General features: G+C 42.4%; 1 protein-coding gene across 2 annotated transcripts in view; it reads left to right on the top strand.

Moving 5' to 3' along the window:
* Positions 1-16,608, top strand: part of IGSF3 (immunoglobulin superfamily member 3) — a 191,314-nt gene that overhangs the window by 169,742 nt on the left and 4,964 nt on the right. For both annotated transcript variants that reach the window (XM_061627994.1, XM_061627995.1), the window contains 3 exons: positions 8,174-8,584; positions 11,355-11,762; positions 16,125-16,550. In XM_061627994.1, coding sequence (XP_061483978.1) covers positions 8,174-8,584; positions 11,355-11,762; positions 16,125-16,550 — 1,245 coding nt within the window. The remainder of the gene's footprint in view (positions 1-8,173; positions 8,585-11,354; positions 11,763-16,124; positions 16,551-16,608) is intronic.

Here is a 16,608-nt window from a genome sequence, read left to right as displayed (position 1 = left end):
TTCATCATTGGCTATAATGACGTCAGCAAGAATAAAATGCCAAATGTACCACTGACACCTATCATTGTATAACTCAGTATCAAATTTGATGCATGTCTGGAATGAGTAATAATTGTTCTCCCCCACTTAATAGCAAATTGTGCCTGCCCCACAGAATATGCTGTCTTTTCCATAATGCTGTGCTATGTTTATAGGCGCACATGTTTTTTTCTGTCTCTTAAACTTTGAAAAAACTAGTATCCTTTTAAGGCTCAAAATGAGGTTGAGAAAGCAGAGCTTAAACATGTAGCCAGATCAGTGCTGCTGTGTTGTGTTTAACATGGGCCAAAACCTGTGACTGTGCACATAGTAACCTCCAAGTTAGATTACTGCAATGCACTCTTATGTGGGGCTGCCTTTGAAGACAGTTCGGAAACGGCAGCTTGTGCAAAATGCAGCGGCTAGATGGTTCGAATATATAAAACTGATTCTGGCCTGCTTGCATTGCCTGCCTGTATGTTTCCAAGCTCGATTCAAGGTGCTGGTTTTAACCTATAAAGCCTTACACGGCTTGGGACCTCAATACCTGATGGAAAGGCTCTCCCGACACAAACCCACCCGTACACTATGCTCAACATCAAAGGCCCTCCTCCGGGTGCCTACTCCGAGGGAAGCTCAGAGGATGGTGTGATGCGTCCTTCCCTGGCTCTCCCTGTCAGGTTCCTACCTGCTCGTGGTTACTGCCTGTTTCTAGGCACCACCAGGGACTCCACCAGTCCGGACCGCACTCTCTTATGGTTTCTCTCCCCGCTCTAGCACAGATCTCAACAGATCCCCCTGCTAGGCAACCACCAGTAACGTCCCAATACTAGTATTCCCAGAGACTCTGAATACTGGTATTGTTATTCTCTTCACCGCTGCCACCATTTGTTACAGTTCCCCTTCAGCCTTGGTCATTACCTTACCCTCCCTTCTGGTCTGTGAAACTCCAGCCAAGGATCAGGCCTTTGGTAAACCAAATTAAGTATTTATTAAAGATAACAAAGCTAACAAGATTAACAAGATTTCTTCTTAAGGCACATAAGCATATGGTTTTACTCAATACTAATCCGAACTCCACCTCCCTCCTTCTTCACTCTCTCCTGACAAACAACTCTCTCAAACCCCACCAAGCAATCCACTCTTTCTCTTCTCCCCCCAGATTCCACAATTCACCACCTCACATTCCCCCAGATTTACCTGTCATCCTTTCATTTATACTGTCAGCCATTTTAAACATTCAGCCAATCATCAAGCATTCTATTGCCCATTCACTCCCCCTCCTCTTTCACTACTTACCATGTATACTCTAAACAACCAGCACTTACCATATATACACTAATATATAGGAACATCACAGATGGCAACAAGGGAGAGGGCTTTCTCGGTGGCACCCAAGTTATGGAATGATCTCACCTCGGCGCCAACACTGTTATCTTTTCAGCGCCAGGTCAAAACTTTCCTCTTCTCGCAGGCATTTTAGCATGTGTTTTTAAATTTTTTTTTTAAGTGTTTTTAAATTTGTATATTTGTGTATTTGTTTTTAATTGTTGTAAACCACCCAGAGAACTTCGGCTATGGGGCAGTATACAAATGTAATAAATAAATAATAGCATGAGTCTTTTAGTATTATACAGCTTCTAGCTAAAAATGTAAATGGACTGCCTTTGAGTCAATGGCGACCCTATGAATAGGGTTTTCATGGTAAGCAGTATTCAGAGGGGGTTTACCATTGCCTTCCTCTGAGGCTGAGAGGCAGTGACTGGCCCAAGGTCACCCAGTGAGCTTTGTGGCTGTGTGGGGATTCAAACCCTGGTCTCCCAGGTCATAGTCCAGCCCCTTAACCCAGCCTTTCCCAACCAGTGTGCCTCCAGATGTTGTTGGACCACAATTCCCATCTTTCCTGACCATTAGCAATGCTGGCTGAGGATGATGGGAGTTGTGGTCCAACAACTGGAGGCACACTGGTTGGGAAAGGCTGCCTTAACCACTACACCACACTTACAGCTTCTAGCTATATGAAGCTAAAAGAGAGAATTGCAGAGCCACTGATAAACATTGTAGTAGTAGTAAGAGGAAGCAGCTTCACAGGTGAGCTAATCAGGTGATAGGAGATTACTCCTAAAACAGTGCTGGCTCCAGGATTTGGTTGTCTTCTGACAAGGTGCCTTCAGTGAATCCCCTGAAGTTAGGTGAGACCTGCCCAATCTCGCCACCCAGTGGAGCCAGCTCTGCCTTAAATCATTATTTGTAAGATGTGTCTATAGCTCCTTCTCTAGCCAATGCATGTACAGCAATAATTCAAAACAAACTTCTAGGTTTTGCAGTGTTCGGCCACATGGTGGTACAAAGCAAATGCTTTCGCTTTGAATATCAACTGCCATCCCAACTTGGTGCAAATTAAGGAACCTGTCTTTTGCCAGCATGGACAATTTATTAGCTTATAAGTTGCTTCAGCCATCTCAGTCTGGGGAAACAAATACCCAGCATATAAACACAAAAAACAGACTGCCGTATGAAAAATATCAGATATAAAATGGGTTCTCCCATTTTCCCATCTTGTCACAACATAAGAGCTTAGGAGGATAAAATTGAGGACTTTAAAACTCTTTAATGCCACAAGGTGCAGATATAGTTTCTTCCCAGCAAAGGAGAGGCAGATAGTACATGCTCAGTGTACATGTGTGTGTGAACACACTCAGTGCCTGTATTTGTGTGTGTGGTTTGCTTTATTAGCAGATATAGGCTGCCCATTTAACATATACAGTTACTATAGAAACTGAGGTTTCCATAGCAACAGTGCTAGAAAATAATCCGGTACCAATTAAAAATAAACTGTTAGCGGGGGGGGGGGCAGCAGCAAGAAGAGTAGAATTTCTGTGGATCAGTTCCTTTTCCTTATTGCTTTTTCATCCCAAGGACTCCAAGCACCAGCAGAGACATGAAATAATCTTTTCTTCTTGGAATCAGTCAGAGTGCTGGGTCACTTTGCCCCCTCTTGGTGGCTGAGGTTATTCTCCTAAAATTAATAAGGTGGAAAGTATCTACTCAGCAGTATGAGCCTAAGCCTCCCTATTAAAGCAAGCTCCCTAGAGAGAGAAGATGAGGACTCCTTTCCTCTATATGTCATGTCATTGCATAGCACAGCCATCTAGTCTTTATTAGCATACTGATTAAAGCCAGTGGCAATATAGGCTCCAGGGGAACTTCTTAATGTGTTGCAAGGATGCATAAACCTAGCACGGCATATTAGAAAAGCAAAGTCCTGTTGTAATGAGAGCGCTTTTCTGTCAGAATGTTTTGTGCTCAACCTTATCTCCATTCTCTCCAAAGCAGCCTGGCATGCAAGGGTTAACTGAATAGGGTGGCTTTTGAGACTCCGGGAGGGGGTACCTTCTGTCCTTATAAAATAAGCAGAAATGTGCTTGTGTCAGATTATGTGTATGTGCGTGCACCATATTATATCAAAGGTTTTTTGTCTCTGACTATGGTGTCATGAAATCTCAGGGCTAGGGCTTCAATGGCCAATGCCACTCTAAAGAAAACTGTGACTTCATTTTTGTAGTGTCTCTTCCTCTAGAGAGCGCTTTAGGAACAGACACAAGTGAGATGGGGATTACAGTATATTGACTGTTGTGCTGCTGCTGTAGGTATTCTCTGGGGTTTTTTTAGTATTTATTTATTTATTTATTATTTGGTTTATATCCTGTCCTTCCTCCCAGCAGGAGCCCAGGGTGGTATATTAGCAATAACAATGGAGAACAGTATATAAAATTGAATAGGATGTACTAGATTTCGATTTGGATGTGGGGACTATACAGGGTTTTCTATTTTTTCCCATTACCCTCTGAAACTCATACATAATTACGAAGTCTGCTAAAAGAGCTTGTTCACATGATCAGTTATCCTGGGATAATTAACTCCTTAGCTAACTCCAGCTTCTATTTGCTGGAACATTCAAGAGGTTAATCAAAAGCTGAAGCAAGCTGAGATGGATGAAAAGAGTTGTGGTAAAACAGGATCTAATTACTCATCTGTTTGTCTTAAAGAAATACAAAATACTAAAATGGTAACTTGTATCCACAGAAACTGATTAGATAGGAAACTGTGCATTGAGATAAGCCCAGGTACAAAAGTCAAACAGAACTGGACACAAAAAAAGTAGAGAGAAACTATATATTTTTTATTTATTAATTTATTTATTATTTGATTTATATCCTGCGCTTCCTCCCAGCAGAATCCCAGGGCAGCAAACAAAAGCACTAAAAACTTTAAAACATCATAAAAACAAACTTTAAAACACATTAAAACAAAACATCTTTAAAAGTGTTTCTTTAAAAAAGCTTTCAAAACATCTAAGATTAAAAACATTTTAAAAAACGTTTAAGAACATATTAAAAAGCAATTCCAACACAGATGCAGACTGGGATAGGTCTCAAGCTAAAAGGCTTGTTGAAAGAGGAAGGACTTCAATAGGCGCCAAAAAGATAACAGAGGTGGCCTAATATTTAAGGGGAGGGAATTCCACCTCAATACATAAGGCATTTGTGTCAGAAATAACTAGGCTAAATGCAGCAAGCAGTTCTCAGTTACCAGAATCCAAAGCCAGAATTAACAACCTGAGAGTTGGAGGATTGGGATGAACATGGAAAGGGGTCTGAAGACCCATCTGGCTGGGCAGGATGTAGAAGCAAGACAGAAGTGTAGTTCAAGGATGTGATGCTCAAGGGATTCTACAGCCACAAGAGTGGCTTTATACTGTAGCCGGCATGGATTTTTTGTATTCCACCATGTTAAATTGAAACTGTTCCCCATGCCATTTTGCTGATTCTCATAAGCTCATTTTAAAACAACTTCTTACAAAACTTATAGTCCTGAACTCAGAAATGCCTGCTTAACAACCCTCTTACATTTTCATGATGACACACAAAAAACTCAGAGAATCCAGAGTTCAAAGTCTAAAACAAGTGTAAATAAATCCAGACCCTTGTTGGACTTTTTTGTGTCAGTGGTCTCATAATTTGTTGAAATTAATTAAAAATCAACCATATTCACAGAGTGCCTGTAATCCTATTACTGACCTTGCCCCATACTGACCTTCATATTCTGCAGTTTAAAAGGTAAAAACATGCATGGCTGATTTTTAATTAAATTAAGAAAATTAACATGGGAATCTATGATAGCACAGGCGTACTCAGTAAGAACCAACTGTCAGTGTTCTAAAAGCCAGGCGAACAGCTGTTTGGCTTGACTAATCAGGGGCCCACACCCACACCAGTCATTGATTCCACTTTAAAAATTCATGGCTTCCACCAAAGAATCCTGGGAAGTGTAGTTTGTGAAGAGTGCTGAAAGTTGTTAGGAGACTCTTATTCGCCACTCCAGTGGCCAGAGTGGTTTAACAGTCAGACCCTCTTCCCAGAGAATTCGGTTGACTGTAGCTCTGTGAGGAGAATAGGGGGTCTCCTAGCAACTTTCAACACCCTTCACAAACTACACTTCCCAGGATTCTTTGGGGGAACCCATGACTGTTTAAAGTGGAATAAATGTCTGGTAAGGATGTAGCCAGGGACAGCTTTGGTTTAAATTTGCGTGGGAGACTACATTTATTTATTATTTTATCAAATTTATATCCCGCCCTTCCTCCCAGTAGGAGCCCAGGGCGGCAAACAAAAACACTAAAAAACACTAAAACATCCTAAAAACAGACTTTAAAATATATTAAAATAAAACTTTTTTACAAAAATATTTTTTTAAAAGCGTTAAAAGCACCTTAAAAAGCTAATCCAACACAGACAGTCTGGGATAATGTCTGTACTTAAAAGGCTTGTTGAAAGAGGAAGGTGTCTGCTGTAGAATAAAAAGGTAGGGAAAACCCTGAAAAATAATTCACTAATAGGCAAAAAAAACCCTTGCGATTTAACAACATACCTCTAGCCCACAGATATTTCTATAAAACTTTAAAAAGCAGGGGAACTGGGCAGCTATAGTGAATGCACCAGGGGAGCAGGAGACCTGGCCTCCTCTTTGAGATATTGTACTGCCCTACAAATTTGTCAAAATGCAAACACAATTTGGTCTTTCATGGTCCAATCTACTTCCTGTGTAGCAATGATACTGTTAACAGTGTTTCCCTTTTGGAAAGGAAAGGGGCTTTTCCTCTGCCCAAATTCTTCCAATCTACACACAAAGTGGATTAGACAGTGAAAGACCAACCCAAATTATGTTTGTATTTTTACAAATTTGAATATGGAGAAACCGATTGATTCCCCATCGAAATGGTGTGGGACAGGGGTGTATTTTATCATCCTATTTGTTTAATCTATATGCAGAACATATATGGAAAGTGGGATTGTACCAAGATGAAAGAGATGTGAAAATTGGAGGGAGAAATATCAATAAGTTAAGATATTCAGACAATACCATACTACTAAAAGAAGCCACAGACCTGAACGTACAAGATCTGAACAGGGTGGTTTATGACAGATGCTCTTGGAGGTCACTGAGTCATAAGGTCGCCACAAGTTGTAATTGACTTGAAGCCACATAACAATAACAAACCATACTACTAGCAAAAACCAGTAATGATTTGAAACCAATACCGATGAAAGTTAGAGGAAAGCATAAAAGCAGGACTACAGCTGAACATCACAAAGACTAAAGTAATGACAACAGAAGATTTATGTAACTTCAAAGTCAACAATTGAACTTGTCAAGGATTATCAATACTTGGGCACAGTCATTAACCAAAATGGAGACAATAGTCAAGAAATCAGAAGAAGGCTAGGACTGGGGAGGGTAGCTATGAGAGAACTAGAAGAGGTCCTCAAATGCAAAGATGTATCACTAAACACCAAAATCAGGATTATTCAGACCATGGTATTCCCAATCTCTATGTATGGATGTGAAAGCTGGACAGTGAAAAAAGCGGATAAGAGAAAAATCAACTCATTTGAAATGTGGTGTTGGAGGAGAGCTTTGTGGATATCATGGACCGCGAAAAAGACAACTAATTGGCTGTTAGAACAAACTAAACCAGAACTATCATTAGAAGCTAAAATGATGAAACTGATGTTACCATACTTTGGACACATAATGAGAAAACATGATTCACTAGAAAAGACAATAATGCTGGGAAAAACAGAAGGGAGTAGAAAAAGAGGAAGACCAAACAAGAGATGGATTGATTCCATAAAGGAAGCCACATACCTGAACTTACAAGATCTGAACAGGGTGGTTTACAACAGATGCTGTTGGAGGTCACTGACTCATAGTGTTGCCATAAGTCATAATCTATTTGAAGGCACATAACATACATATACACGGGAAAGTACAATATCTCAGAGAGGAGGTCAGGTCTCCTGCTCCCCTGGTGCATTCACTATAGCTACCCAATTTCCCTGCTTTTTAAAGTTTGGTAGAAATATCCATTGCCTATAGGTACATTCTTAAACTGCAAGGGTTTTTTGCGTATTAGTCTAATTTAGTCTAGGTCTGGCCAAGTCCACCTAATGTGACAACAAGAAAGAAGGAGAAGCAGCTATAGGTAGGTAGATAGATGTTTGTAAATTGGGGTGGGAAACCTCAAAGCTGGGAATGAAATGCAGCCCTCCAAGTCTCTCTGTCTACCCCTCGGGGTGCTCCTGAAGCCACACCTCTCATCAGCACTGCTGCATCCCATTCCCGGGTGCTTTTGCCTTGTTTGGATGTGTCCTTGATCTGTAGTAAACACCTTTTGCTTGCCTGGGTGGAGGATGGAAAGGCATGTGTATTGTAGAAACCTCTGACTTGTACATGGCTGAAAAGTAGCCCATTGAAGAAAGGTGAATCACAACCATTGCTTCACCCATTTTTACTTTTGGCTCCACCCACCACTGGCATGTATTCCCTATAAGGTTGGCCTCAGGCTGAAAAAAGGATCCCCACCTCTGATATAAACAGATAAAGAATTGTAAAAAAAAAAAACACCACAGTATCTTGTGTGTAGGCTATTGTAAATAAAAGGCACTCTTCACATATGCAGAGGCATTTTGTACATAGGATAGAATGAATAAAAATAAAATAATTGTTTCCTTTGTTCAGAAAACCTGTCTTTTTTATTTTGCCTTAACAGGTCTGTCTTTTTCTGTCTCCCCCCCCCCCATCCCTCCCCTAGTGACAAAGCTGCAGGTCAGCAAGTCAAAGCGGAGCATCACCCTTGTGGAAAACAGGCCCATTCCCCTGAACTGCTCTGTAAAGTCTCAGACTAGCCCAGACTCTCACTTTGCAGTCCTCTGGTATGTCCACAAGCCATCTGACACGGATGGAAAGCTCATCTTGAAGACCACCCACAGCTCTGTGTTTGAGTATGGCACCTACGCAGAGGAAGAGGGACTGAAAGGAAGACTGCAGTTTGAGAGGTCATTATCTGGGGGACTCTTTAGCCTCACAGTCCAGAGAGCCCAGGTCAGCGACAGTGGTAGCTATTACTGCCATGTGGAGGAGTGGCTGCTCAATCCCAACCATGCCTGGTATAAGCTGGCTGAAGAAGTTTCTGGCCGGACGGAAGTCACTGTCAAGTTGCCAGGTAATATGTCACACAAGCCACAAATGCAGAACGCAATGCGGGGGGGGGGCACTGAAGGGGCAAATCTCGCCAGTGTCCACTTCCCACACAGCACACTTGTGCTGTAGTATTAAATCTTCTTTCAGGGGGACATTAATGTCCTTCATTCTATCTTTCATCTAAACATAAGAACATAAGAAAAGCCCTGCTGCATCAGGCCATAGGCCCATTTAGTCTACGATTCCGTTCTCACAGTGACCATAGGATGCCCGCAAGCAGAACTTGAGCACAACACTCTTCCCAACTGTTATTCAGAGAAATACTGTCTCTGTCAGTAGAGGTAGAACATAGCCCTCATGGCTAGTAGCCACTGACAGCGTTATCCTCCATGAATGTCTAATCCTTTTTTAAAGCCAGCCAAGTTGGTGGCCATCATTACATCTTGTGGAATTGGATTGCATAGGTTAACTATGCACTGTGTAAAGAAGTACTTTTGTTTTTCTGTCCTGAATCTTCCAACATTCAGCTTCATTGGATGATTCCGAGTTACAGCTTTATGAGAGACTTTTTCCATACCGTGCATAATTTAATACATCTCTATAATGTCCTCCCTCATATCAAAAGCTCTGTTTCCTAACCAGCTATAGCATCCTATCTGCATACTCGATCTTTTCCTCCCCACTTTACCTGTCAAATTTCCAAAGGAAAGTTACGCCTCTGTTCTCACCATAATTGTATATCTTGACCCTACTGAATGTTTGTTCTAAGGGCACATCCATGCAGAAGCTTCACTGTAGCCCCATTTCCATTCTTTAGCATACCACTGGAAATCCAGGAGAGTAAATTTGGGGGAAGAAAGGACAATGTGCCATAGGCAGTTCTCCCACCAACACCACATCATTTTCGTACATATTTGGTCTCCAGCAGCCAATGTACTGCTCAGGGTTGCCTACCTTTGCAGGCTGTAGCTCATGGGGAAAGCTTACAAAACAGCCTTTCTCAACTTGGCACCCTCTGGATGTTTTGGACTACAAGTCCCATCAGTCTGAGACAGTATGGGCAATGGCCAGGAATGATGACAGTTGTAGTCTGAAACATCTGGAGGGCACCAGCTTGGGAGAAGGATGCTATAAAACTTCTGTATAGAAAGGCCTCGAGCGCTTGTATTATTTGTAACTGCAGGAGTCTAGATGTTCATGGCCTAGGTGCTCGAACAAAGATGGGTGCTTCCCTTCATGTATGCTCAAATAGTCTTTAATAGAAGGAGACTGTCCTTGTTATGCCTCTGAGATGGTCTGTCATTGATATTGATCAGTTGGAGAGTATCTGTTTTCTTGGGAAAGCTCTGTGTAAAATTGCTTCCTTCCCATACACTTTAATTTTATCTATTGCCTGGATCCCAGTGGATGTGCAGAGTGATGGTTTCTGTTCTCATGTCCTGAGCCCTAAGAAATGTGAGTTTAATGAAGAGGGAAGCTGACTGTTAAGGGGCAATCCTGTCCTTGACAGGAATGTAAAGTGAAGGAAGTGTTGAATAAATCCGTGAACTGCCAGCCAACTAATATTCTATTACAGAATAAAGCCTTGGATGGATGGCAATTTCCACCAGCTAACCTTTGTGTTCCAGAAAGCTTTGTGTTGACATCTAAACATTTTGTCCTTGGAGGACAACCTGCTTTTTCTTATCAGGCCCAGTAAAGTTGGAAAGGTAGAGCAGGCTACAAGTTTGACACAGGAAGGGAAGGAGAGAAGCCAGGACTGCTTGCTTCCTCACTGTCGAAAAATAATCCTCCTTAATACTACAGAAACACTGAGGACTCTCCCACAAGTTAGGCTGAGACCTATATTTCCAGTTTGCATAGTATCTGGGTTCTGTGTGCCCCAAATATCTCCAGAGGATACAGTGATTGGCCAAAGTTTGGCTATCCACCAGTACCAGATGTTCAAGATGCTGCATTCAGAGAGCTTCAAAGCAGTATTTAGTGTTTTCACTGCATGGAGTACACCATGACTTTTTACATTGCAGACTTTGCATTTGATGTTGAACCTCAGTGCTCTGAAAATAGGCTAGAAGTCCACAAGAAAAATGAGAAACATGCTATCCAAGAAGTCACATTGGCATCTGGTTGGCATTGTAGACCAAATCATGCTAAACCAATACAGTAGGGCCTCACTCATATGGCAGGTTACGTTCCAGGCCTCCGCCAGAAAGTGGGGCCCTACTGTATTCCAGCTGACAGTGATCAGCTGTAGTGTGGAGAGCTTGCACGCTACAGCTGATCGCTGTCAGCTGGAGCTCCCTGTGCTACATCTGATCACCCTGCTGGCACCGCCGTATTAGCGGGGTGCCAAAAAACGGGGTGCCAAAAAGCAGGGTCCTACTGTATAAAAGGTCAAGGCAGCCAGTCTGGAGGAAGTTGTGTCCAATTAAGGCCATCTGAAAGGGAAGTTCTTAATCCCTGGTGACAACCTGCTGCTAATATTCCAAATCGTCCGGTTGGTACATTTGCCATCCCTAAATCTTATTAGAAGGGATTGTGTCTACACATTGCATGCAAGAAAATTCCTTATTCTTTAGATTCCAGAGCCACCCTGAGCAATGTGCAAAACACAAAGGAACCCAATGACCTTCTGCTAGAATGATTTCTTTTTCCATATTTAGACAATATTAAAAACAAGTATATACTACACAGCAGAACTGAAACTGTATAAATTGCAGACTGCTGTTTAGGTTCTGTTGTGTTGTCAGTTGACTTTATTTTTATCTTATTGGGGGGTGTCTTTTTTGTAGATAACCTTTTGGAAGTGAACCAGACTCAGAGGAACCTCACAATTCTAGAGAACGAATGGGTGACATTAGAGTGTCTGGTCACCAACCGAAGCAGTTATGCTTCTCAGTTGTCTGTGGAATGGTACATGTGGAAATCGGGCCACCCAGAGAAAGAAGCAGTCCTAAAGCTGACCCGTCAGGCCACCCTGTTATATGGAGAACTGTCAGCACTGAATGATCTGAAGAGTCGGCTGCATTTGGAAAGCCCTTCTCCGGGCCTCTATCTTCTCACCATCCAGAATATGACCATGCAGGACAGTGGGATCTATGATTGCCGGGTGGAGGAGTGGTTACTGGATCCCACAAATACCTGGTACAAACGGGCTGAGGACCTGTCTGGGCTGACAACAATTATGGTGAAACAGCCAGGTAAAGTATTTTTGGCCCTGAGACTTTGGATCATTGCAAGGAGGAGGGCGGGGGAGAGAGAGAGTGAGAGAGAGTTCAGCTACTGCTCACTGCAAGTTTTGCCTATGAGAGAACTTGCTGTGAGACATCCAACTATAATATACCTAATGCCTCTCCCTTCTGCACCACTATATAGACATAGGATCTCCATTTACCATTCAGTGCTAAACAAATATCTGGGTATCTAGTATTTATCAGCTGCTTGGCTGAGTATTGTTCTCTGCTCAGTTTGTAGTCTTGAGCCAATAGTTGCTCATATTGAAGTGGGCAGAAGACAAGGAAGGGACACCGAACTCTTTCACATGAAGCCCCATAACAAAATGTTGCTTGGCAAGGGGTGGGCGGGGGGGAGCCTTTGAGGGTGTGGAGGCTGCCCAGAGCAGGAAAAGCTTACCTGGGAAGGAATAGCCTTGCCTTTGTTCTCCCCCTGCCTCTTTCCCCCCCACACACACACAACTGAATGCATGCACAGTCATTTTCCCGTTTCATGAGTTTCTTGCCCCTAAATAATAATTTATATTTTTGTTCTGCCAATCTCTGGGTTCTCTCAAACATGCTTTTACTTCCCTCTTGTATATGGGTGGTGCTGTTTTGGTTACATATGTACTGGCACTCACCCGTGAAGTTGGAAAATAGAGGGAGTGATATATGGTCAATATCTCACCTTCCTTTTTCAACTTGGTTTCCTTATGCCATGCCATTTGCAGCTAAGCCCCTTGGATGGAGCTGATAATAGCAATAACTGGGCTGCCTTCTCGGTGACCCTTTGTAACCCCAGTGTGAAAGGGAGGGTGCAGTAGTATTCCAGACACAGAGATTCTCTACTAGAATTTTGGATCTCTGGTGTTGAGGAAGTGTCATCAACTTTCTCTCTCTCCCCCCCCCCCCGCCAAATCTCTGAAGTCCCTGACCCCAGATATTGGCCAAGGGCAAAGGAAGCTTAGCCGTGTTTTGAAAATAAGGCCATCTTGTTTTAATATATGTAAATAGGTTGGAGGAAGAGTTATAAAATAGATTTCTATTTACATACCCCCATTGGTTTGCTGTGATCTTGTGTAATGCACTTAATGGAAGATAATTGTATGCTTTGGATGCCTCTTTGGATGCTCAGATTAAGAATTTACCCTCCAAGTTCATAAGAAGTGCAAAGCAGGGCAAAAATGCAGATAATTGACTGGTAAAGTGTCCATGTGGCAAGTTTGACAGTGAAAACACCATTTTCCATGAAGGAAACATTTTAAATTTGGTAAAATGAAAGTACAAAAGTCTTTTAACAACTAGGGAAATATGTGGCTTTGAAGTGCTTAAATTAAGAGTGTACACATTTCAGTCACAGTTTCTGACTTGTAGCAGGAATAAGAGGATGAAAATTGGTCTGTGAAATACCCTTCAGATCAGTGCAGCTGCTTGTTGGTGCTTCTGGCAGATCCTATGTGCTTCCTACAGGACGTATGCCCATGAAATGTCCATAATATAGTCTGTGAATATCAGCAGACTGAATAGAATTTTGCAGGGCTATAATCTCTGAGGATAGGATTTGCACTCTGTAGAACAAGCTGACTCTTGGGAGAATGTGAAACTCTTATCACTGACATCTTTGCTAGAGAAACATTTTTGCCCAACTGTTCAGACCAAGGAAGAAAGCTCTAAGTGTCTCTGGGAGGAAAGAGTGCCTCCAGGCAATAATCATTGTGAATGCTGCACACATTAGAGCTAAATTTCCAAATTCTTCTTTTGGGCAGAAATTGCTCAGTTGGCCTGTTAGTGGCCTCAAGACAGACGAAACAGACTAATCTGAGGTGGGAACTGTATAGCTATTCTTCAGTTGTGAGGGATGGGAAAGAGATGGTGGAAATCATTTAATTTAGCTTTTAAAAATCCCACAAGCTTTTTGACTCACCAGCAAGATTAAAAAACAATTAAAGGTCTTTGTATTTCAGCAATTCTTTGTCCTGTTCATTTACCTCTGTGAATTCTTCACTTCTCCCAAAAACATCCTTTGAGACTGTTGATCAGATTTACAAACCTTGAGGCCCGAGAAATAGGACTATTGTGAAGGAGGGGAAAAGATTTGATGAGGCTTTATTAATATACAGTTGGTCGCATTCTTAATTATGTAACAAATGCTTTTGTTTTTTAATAAGCAGAATGTGAATGGATAAGTATTACCATGAGGTTCCTAAGCACATTGTGATTATTTTTCCCTCCTTGTGTCTTGGAGCAAATAATATCAATGCGCTATTTCTGATTTTGTATGTACTGCACAGTCCTTGCTGTACCTATTCCTGTGTGCTAGGCAGGCACAGGCAAATGAATTTCTAGCCTCAAAAAAGCTTTGGCTGCATTTTGGTGCCACTTCTTATGTCATAGGAGTGACATCACTCCAGCTCCCTGTGGCTTCATCCCAAACTACTCCAGTAATGATGAACAGGGCAGATCTCATGGGAGGGGCTGTGTAGGAAGTACACACTTTCTGTAGCCCTTAGTTACAACCTTCCTGATTTGAATGTTACTAGAGGTATCAAGAGGCTAGTAGCCATGCCCTTTCTATAATGCAAGAACCAGCCCTTCAGGGTACCTCAAGAGTATCTGCAAGGCACTCTGGGAGTTATTTTTGCCTAAAGAGTGGGATACAAATTCTGTAGAGAGAGAGAAAAACAATCTCCGTTTAGATTACTGTAACGCGCTCTGCGTGGGGCTGCCTCTGAAGACTATTCGGAAACTTCAGTTCGTGCAACGTGCTGCAGCCAGAATGTTAACTGGGGCTGGTTACAGGGACCATACGACTCCCCTGTTACAAAAGCTCCACTGGTTGCCACTCTGTTTCTGGACACAATTCAAAGTGCTGGTGATGACCTATAAAGCCCTATACAGCTTAGGTCCAGGCTATCTGTCAGACTGTATCTCCCTATATTAGCCTGCCCGGGCCCTGAGATCCTCAGGAGAGGCCCTTCTCTCAATACCCACGTCCTCACAAGCACGACTAGTGGGGACGCGAGATAGGGCCTTTTTGGTGGCTGCCCCGAGGCTTTGGAATTCCCTTCCTAGGGAGGCAAGAATGGCCCTCTCCTTGCAGTCCTTCCTTCAGCAAGCAAAGACTTTTTTTATTCCAACAAGCCTTTGGAACTGAAAGCTGTTAAGGACAGGGCTTGAAGGGTGCTGCATTGCTATTGTCTAATTGTATTATTTTAAACTGAGTTTGAATTATTTTAACTGTATGTATGAATGGTTTTAATATTGTAAATAGTTTAATTCTATTTTAATCTATACTTTTGTATGTTTTTAATTATGTGTGTTCTTTTATCTGGAAGCCGCCGTGAGTTCCAGTTTTAGAAAAAGGGCGGGGTAAAAATAATGATAATAAATAAAATAAATAAATTTACACTATGACACTCTGTAATGGAGTGCAAAATAGGCTACCCAGGGAGGCACACACAATTTCCTATCTTTCCCAGTGGGTGTCTTGATTGGGACAGAGAGATGGCTACCAGCTCGTTGCAATCATTTCAGTTAAAGAGTCTGTGTACTCTCACCTCTTGTGATGTTTGCATCATGGGTTTACTCTCTTCTCAGGCTTTGGTTTCCCTACAGTACTGTTAAGGGTTAATTTCTTCTGTTATATAGTACCGCCTTCAGGGTGGCATCTGTTCTGTTATGACTTAGCACCTCCATTCCATAACGGATGTCCTGCATCCGCCATCTTAGAAATATAAGCTGATCATTTACTGCGGCCGGAAGCATGACTCAGGGAATACTCTGGGAGAGCCAGTTTAAATGTAACACACTGTAGTATTACCTTATTTGGAGCTCCCACTGTTACCTTATTTGAAGTTCCTATTGTAAGCTTCCTGTACGTTCACTGAAGGGTATAAAAATCAGGGAACAAAGTTAGTTGTGGTCGACCCACCCACACAGCTTGCTGTTTGTGTGTCTTTTTTAATAAATTTTTTAATATTTTTCTTATAAACTGCTATCTGACTCCTTCTTAAAGACCAGAGTGAGACACGGACTCCTGATTACCATAACAATACTTTCCTTGATGACCGAAAAGTATGCAGTGTAATCTGCTCTTTTCCAGTTTTTTCCTTTTGATTGGCTGTCCCCTGTACTGAAGACAGGAAAGAGCCCTCACAGGCAAACTTTGTTCAGTGCTCATTCCATTTCAGGGAGCGATTTTTCCCCACAAAGAGTAGTTCACTAGGACACCCTCCTATTTATTTGGCCATGACCACGCCTCCTGTAGAAGCCGTGCATGTGTTTATGTATGTATGTGTCTGCAGTGGGAGGGTCTAATTGGTCTCTGCATATTTCCATAATCTTTAGATGCCTTATTGCAAGTGGATACAACAATGGCCAATCTCACAGTGCCAGAGCAGGGGCAGTTCCATTTGGATTGCAACATCCTGTCGCTTTCCAGCCGAGACTCCCGGTTTGCTGTGACATGGTTCGCTGTGAAGATTAAAGAGAGAAATGGGCATGCTGGTCGCAAGAATGGAGAAGAAAGGGAGGCCTTATTAAGAGTAGGCCAGGACGCCATCTTCAGCCCAGAAGTTAGCCCCTGGGAAGGCAGACTGCGCTTTCAGAGGCTCTCAGCCATGTTCTATCGACTGACTGTGTTGCAGGCAGGTGCTACAGATACTGGCAATTACTCATGCCGGGTAGAAGAATGGCTCCCAGACCCCAGGGGAGTGTGGTACAAACTCACCGAGGAAGATTCTGGCCCTATAGCAGTTCATGTGCAAAACACAGGTGAGGTGATGATTAGTATTCTTTGGGGGGAGGGATGTAAAGGTTCAGTGGCAGTACA

The sequence above is a fragment of the Rhineura floridana genome, chromosome 5 (assembly GCF_030035675.1).
Source record: "Rhineura floridana isolate rRhiFlo1 chromosome 5, rRhiFlo1.hap2, whole genome shotgun sequence".
NCBI lineage: Eukaryota > Metazoa > Chordata > Lepidosauria > Squamata > Rhineuridae > Rhineura > Rhineura floridana.
The sequence above is the reverse complement of the archived record's forward strand: the minus strand, read 5'-3'. Positions and strand labels throughout refer to the sequence as shown.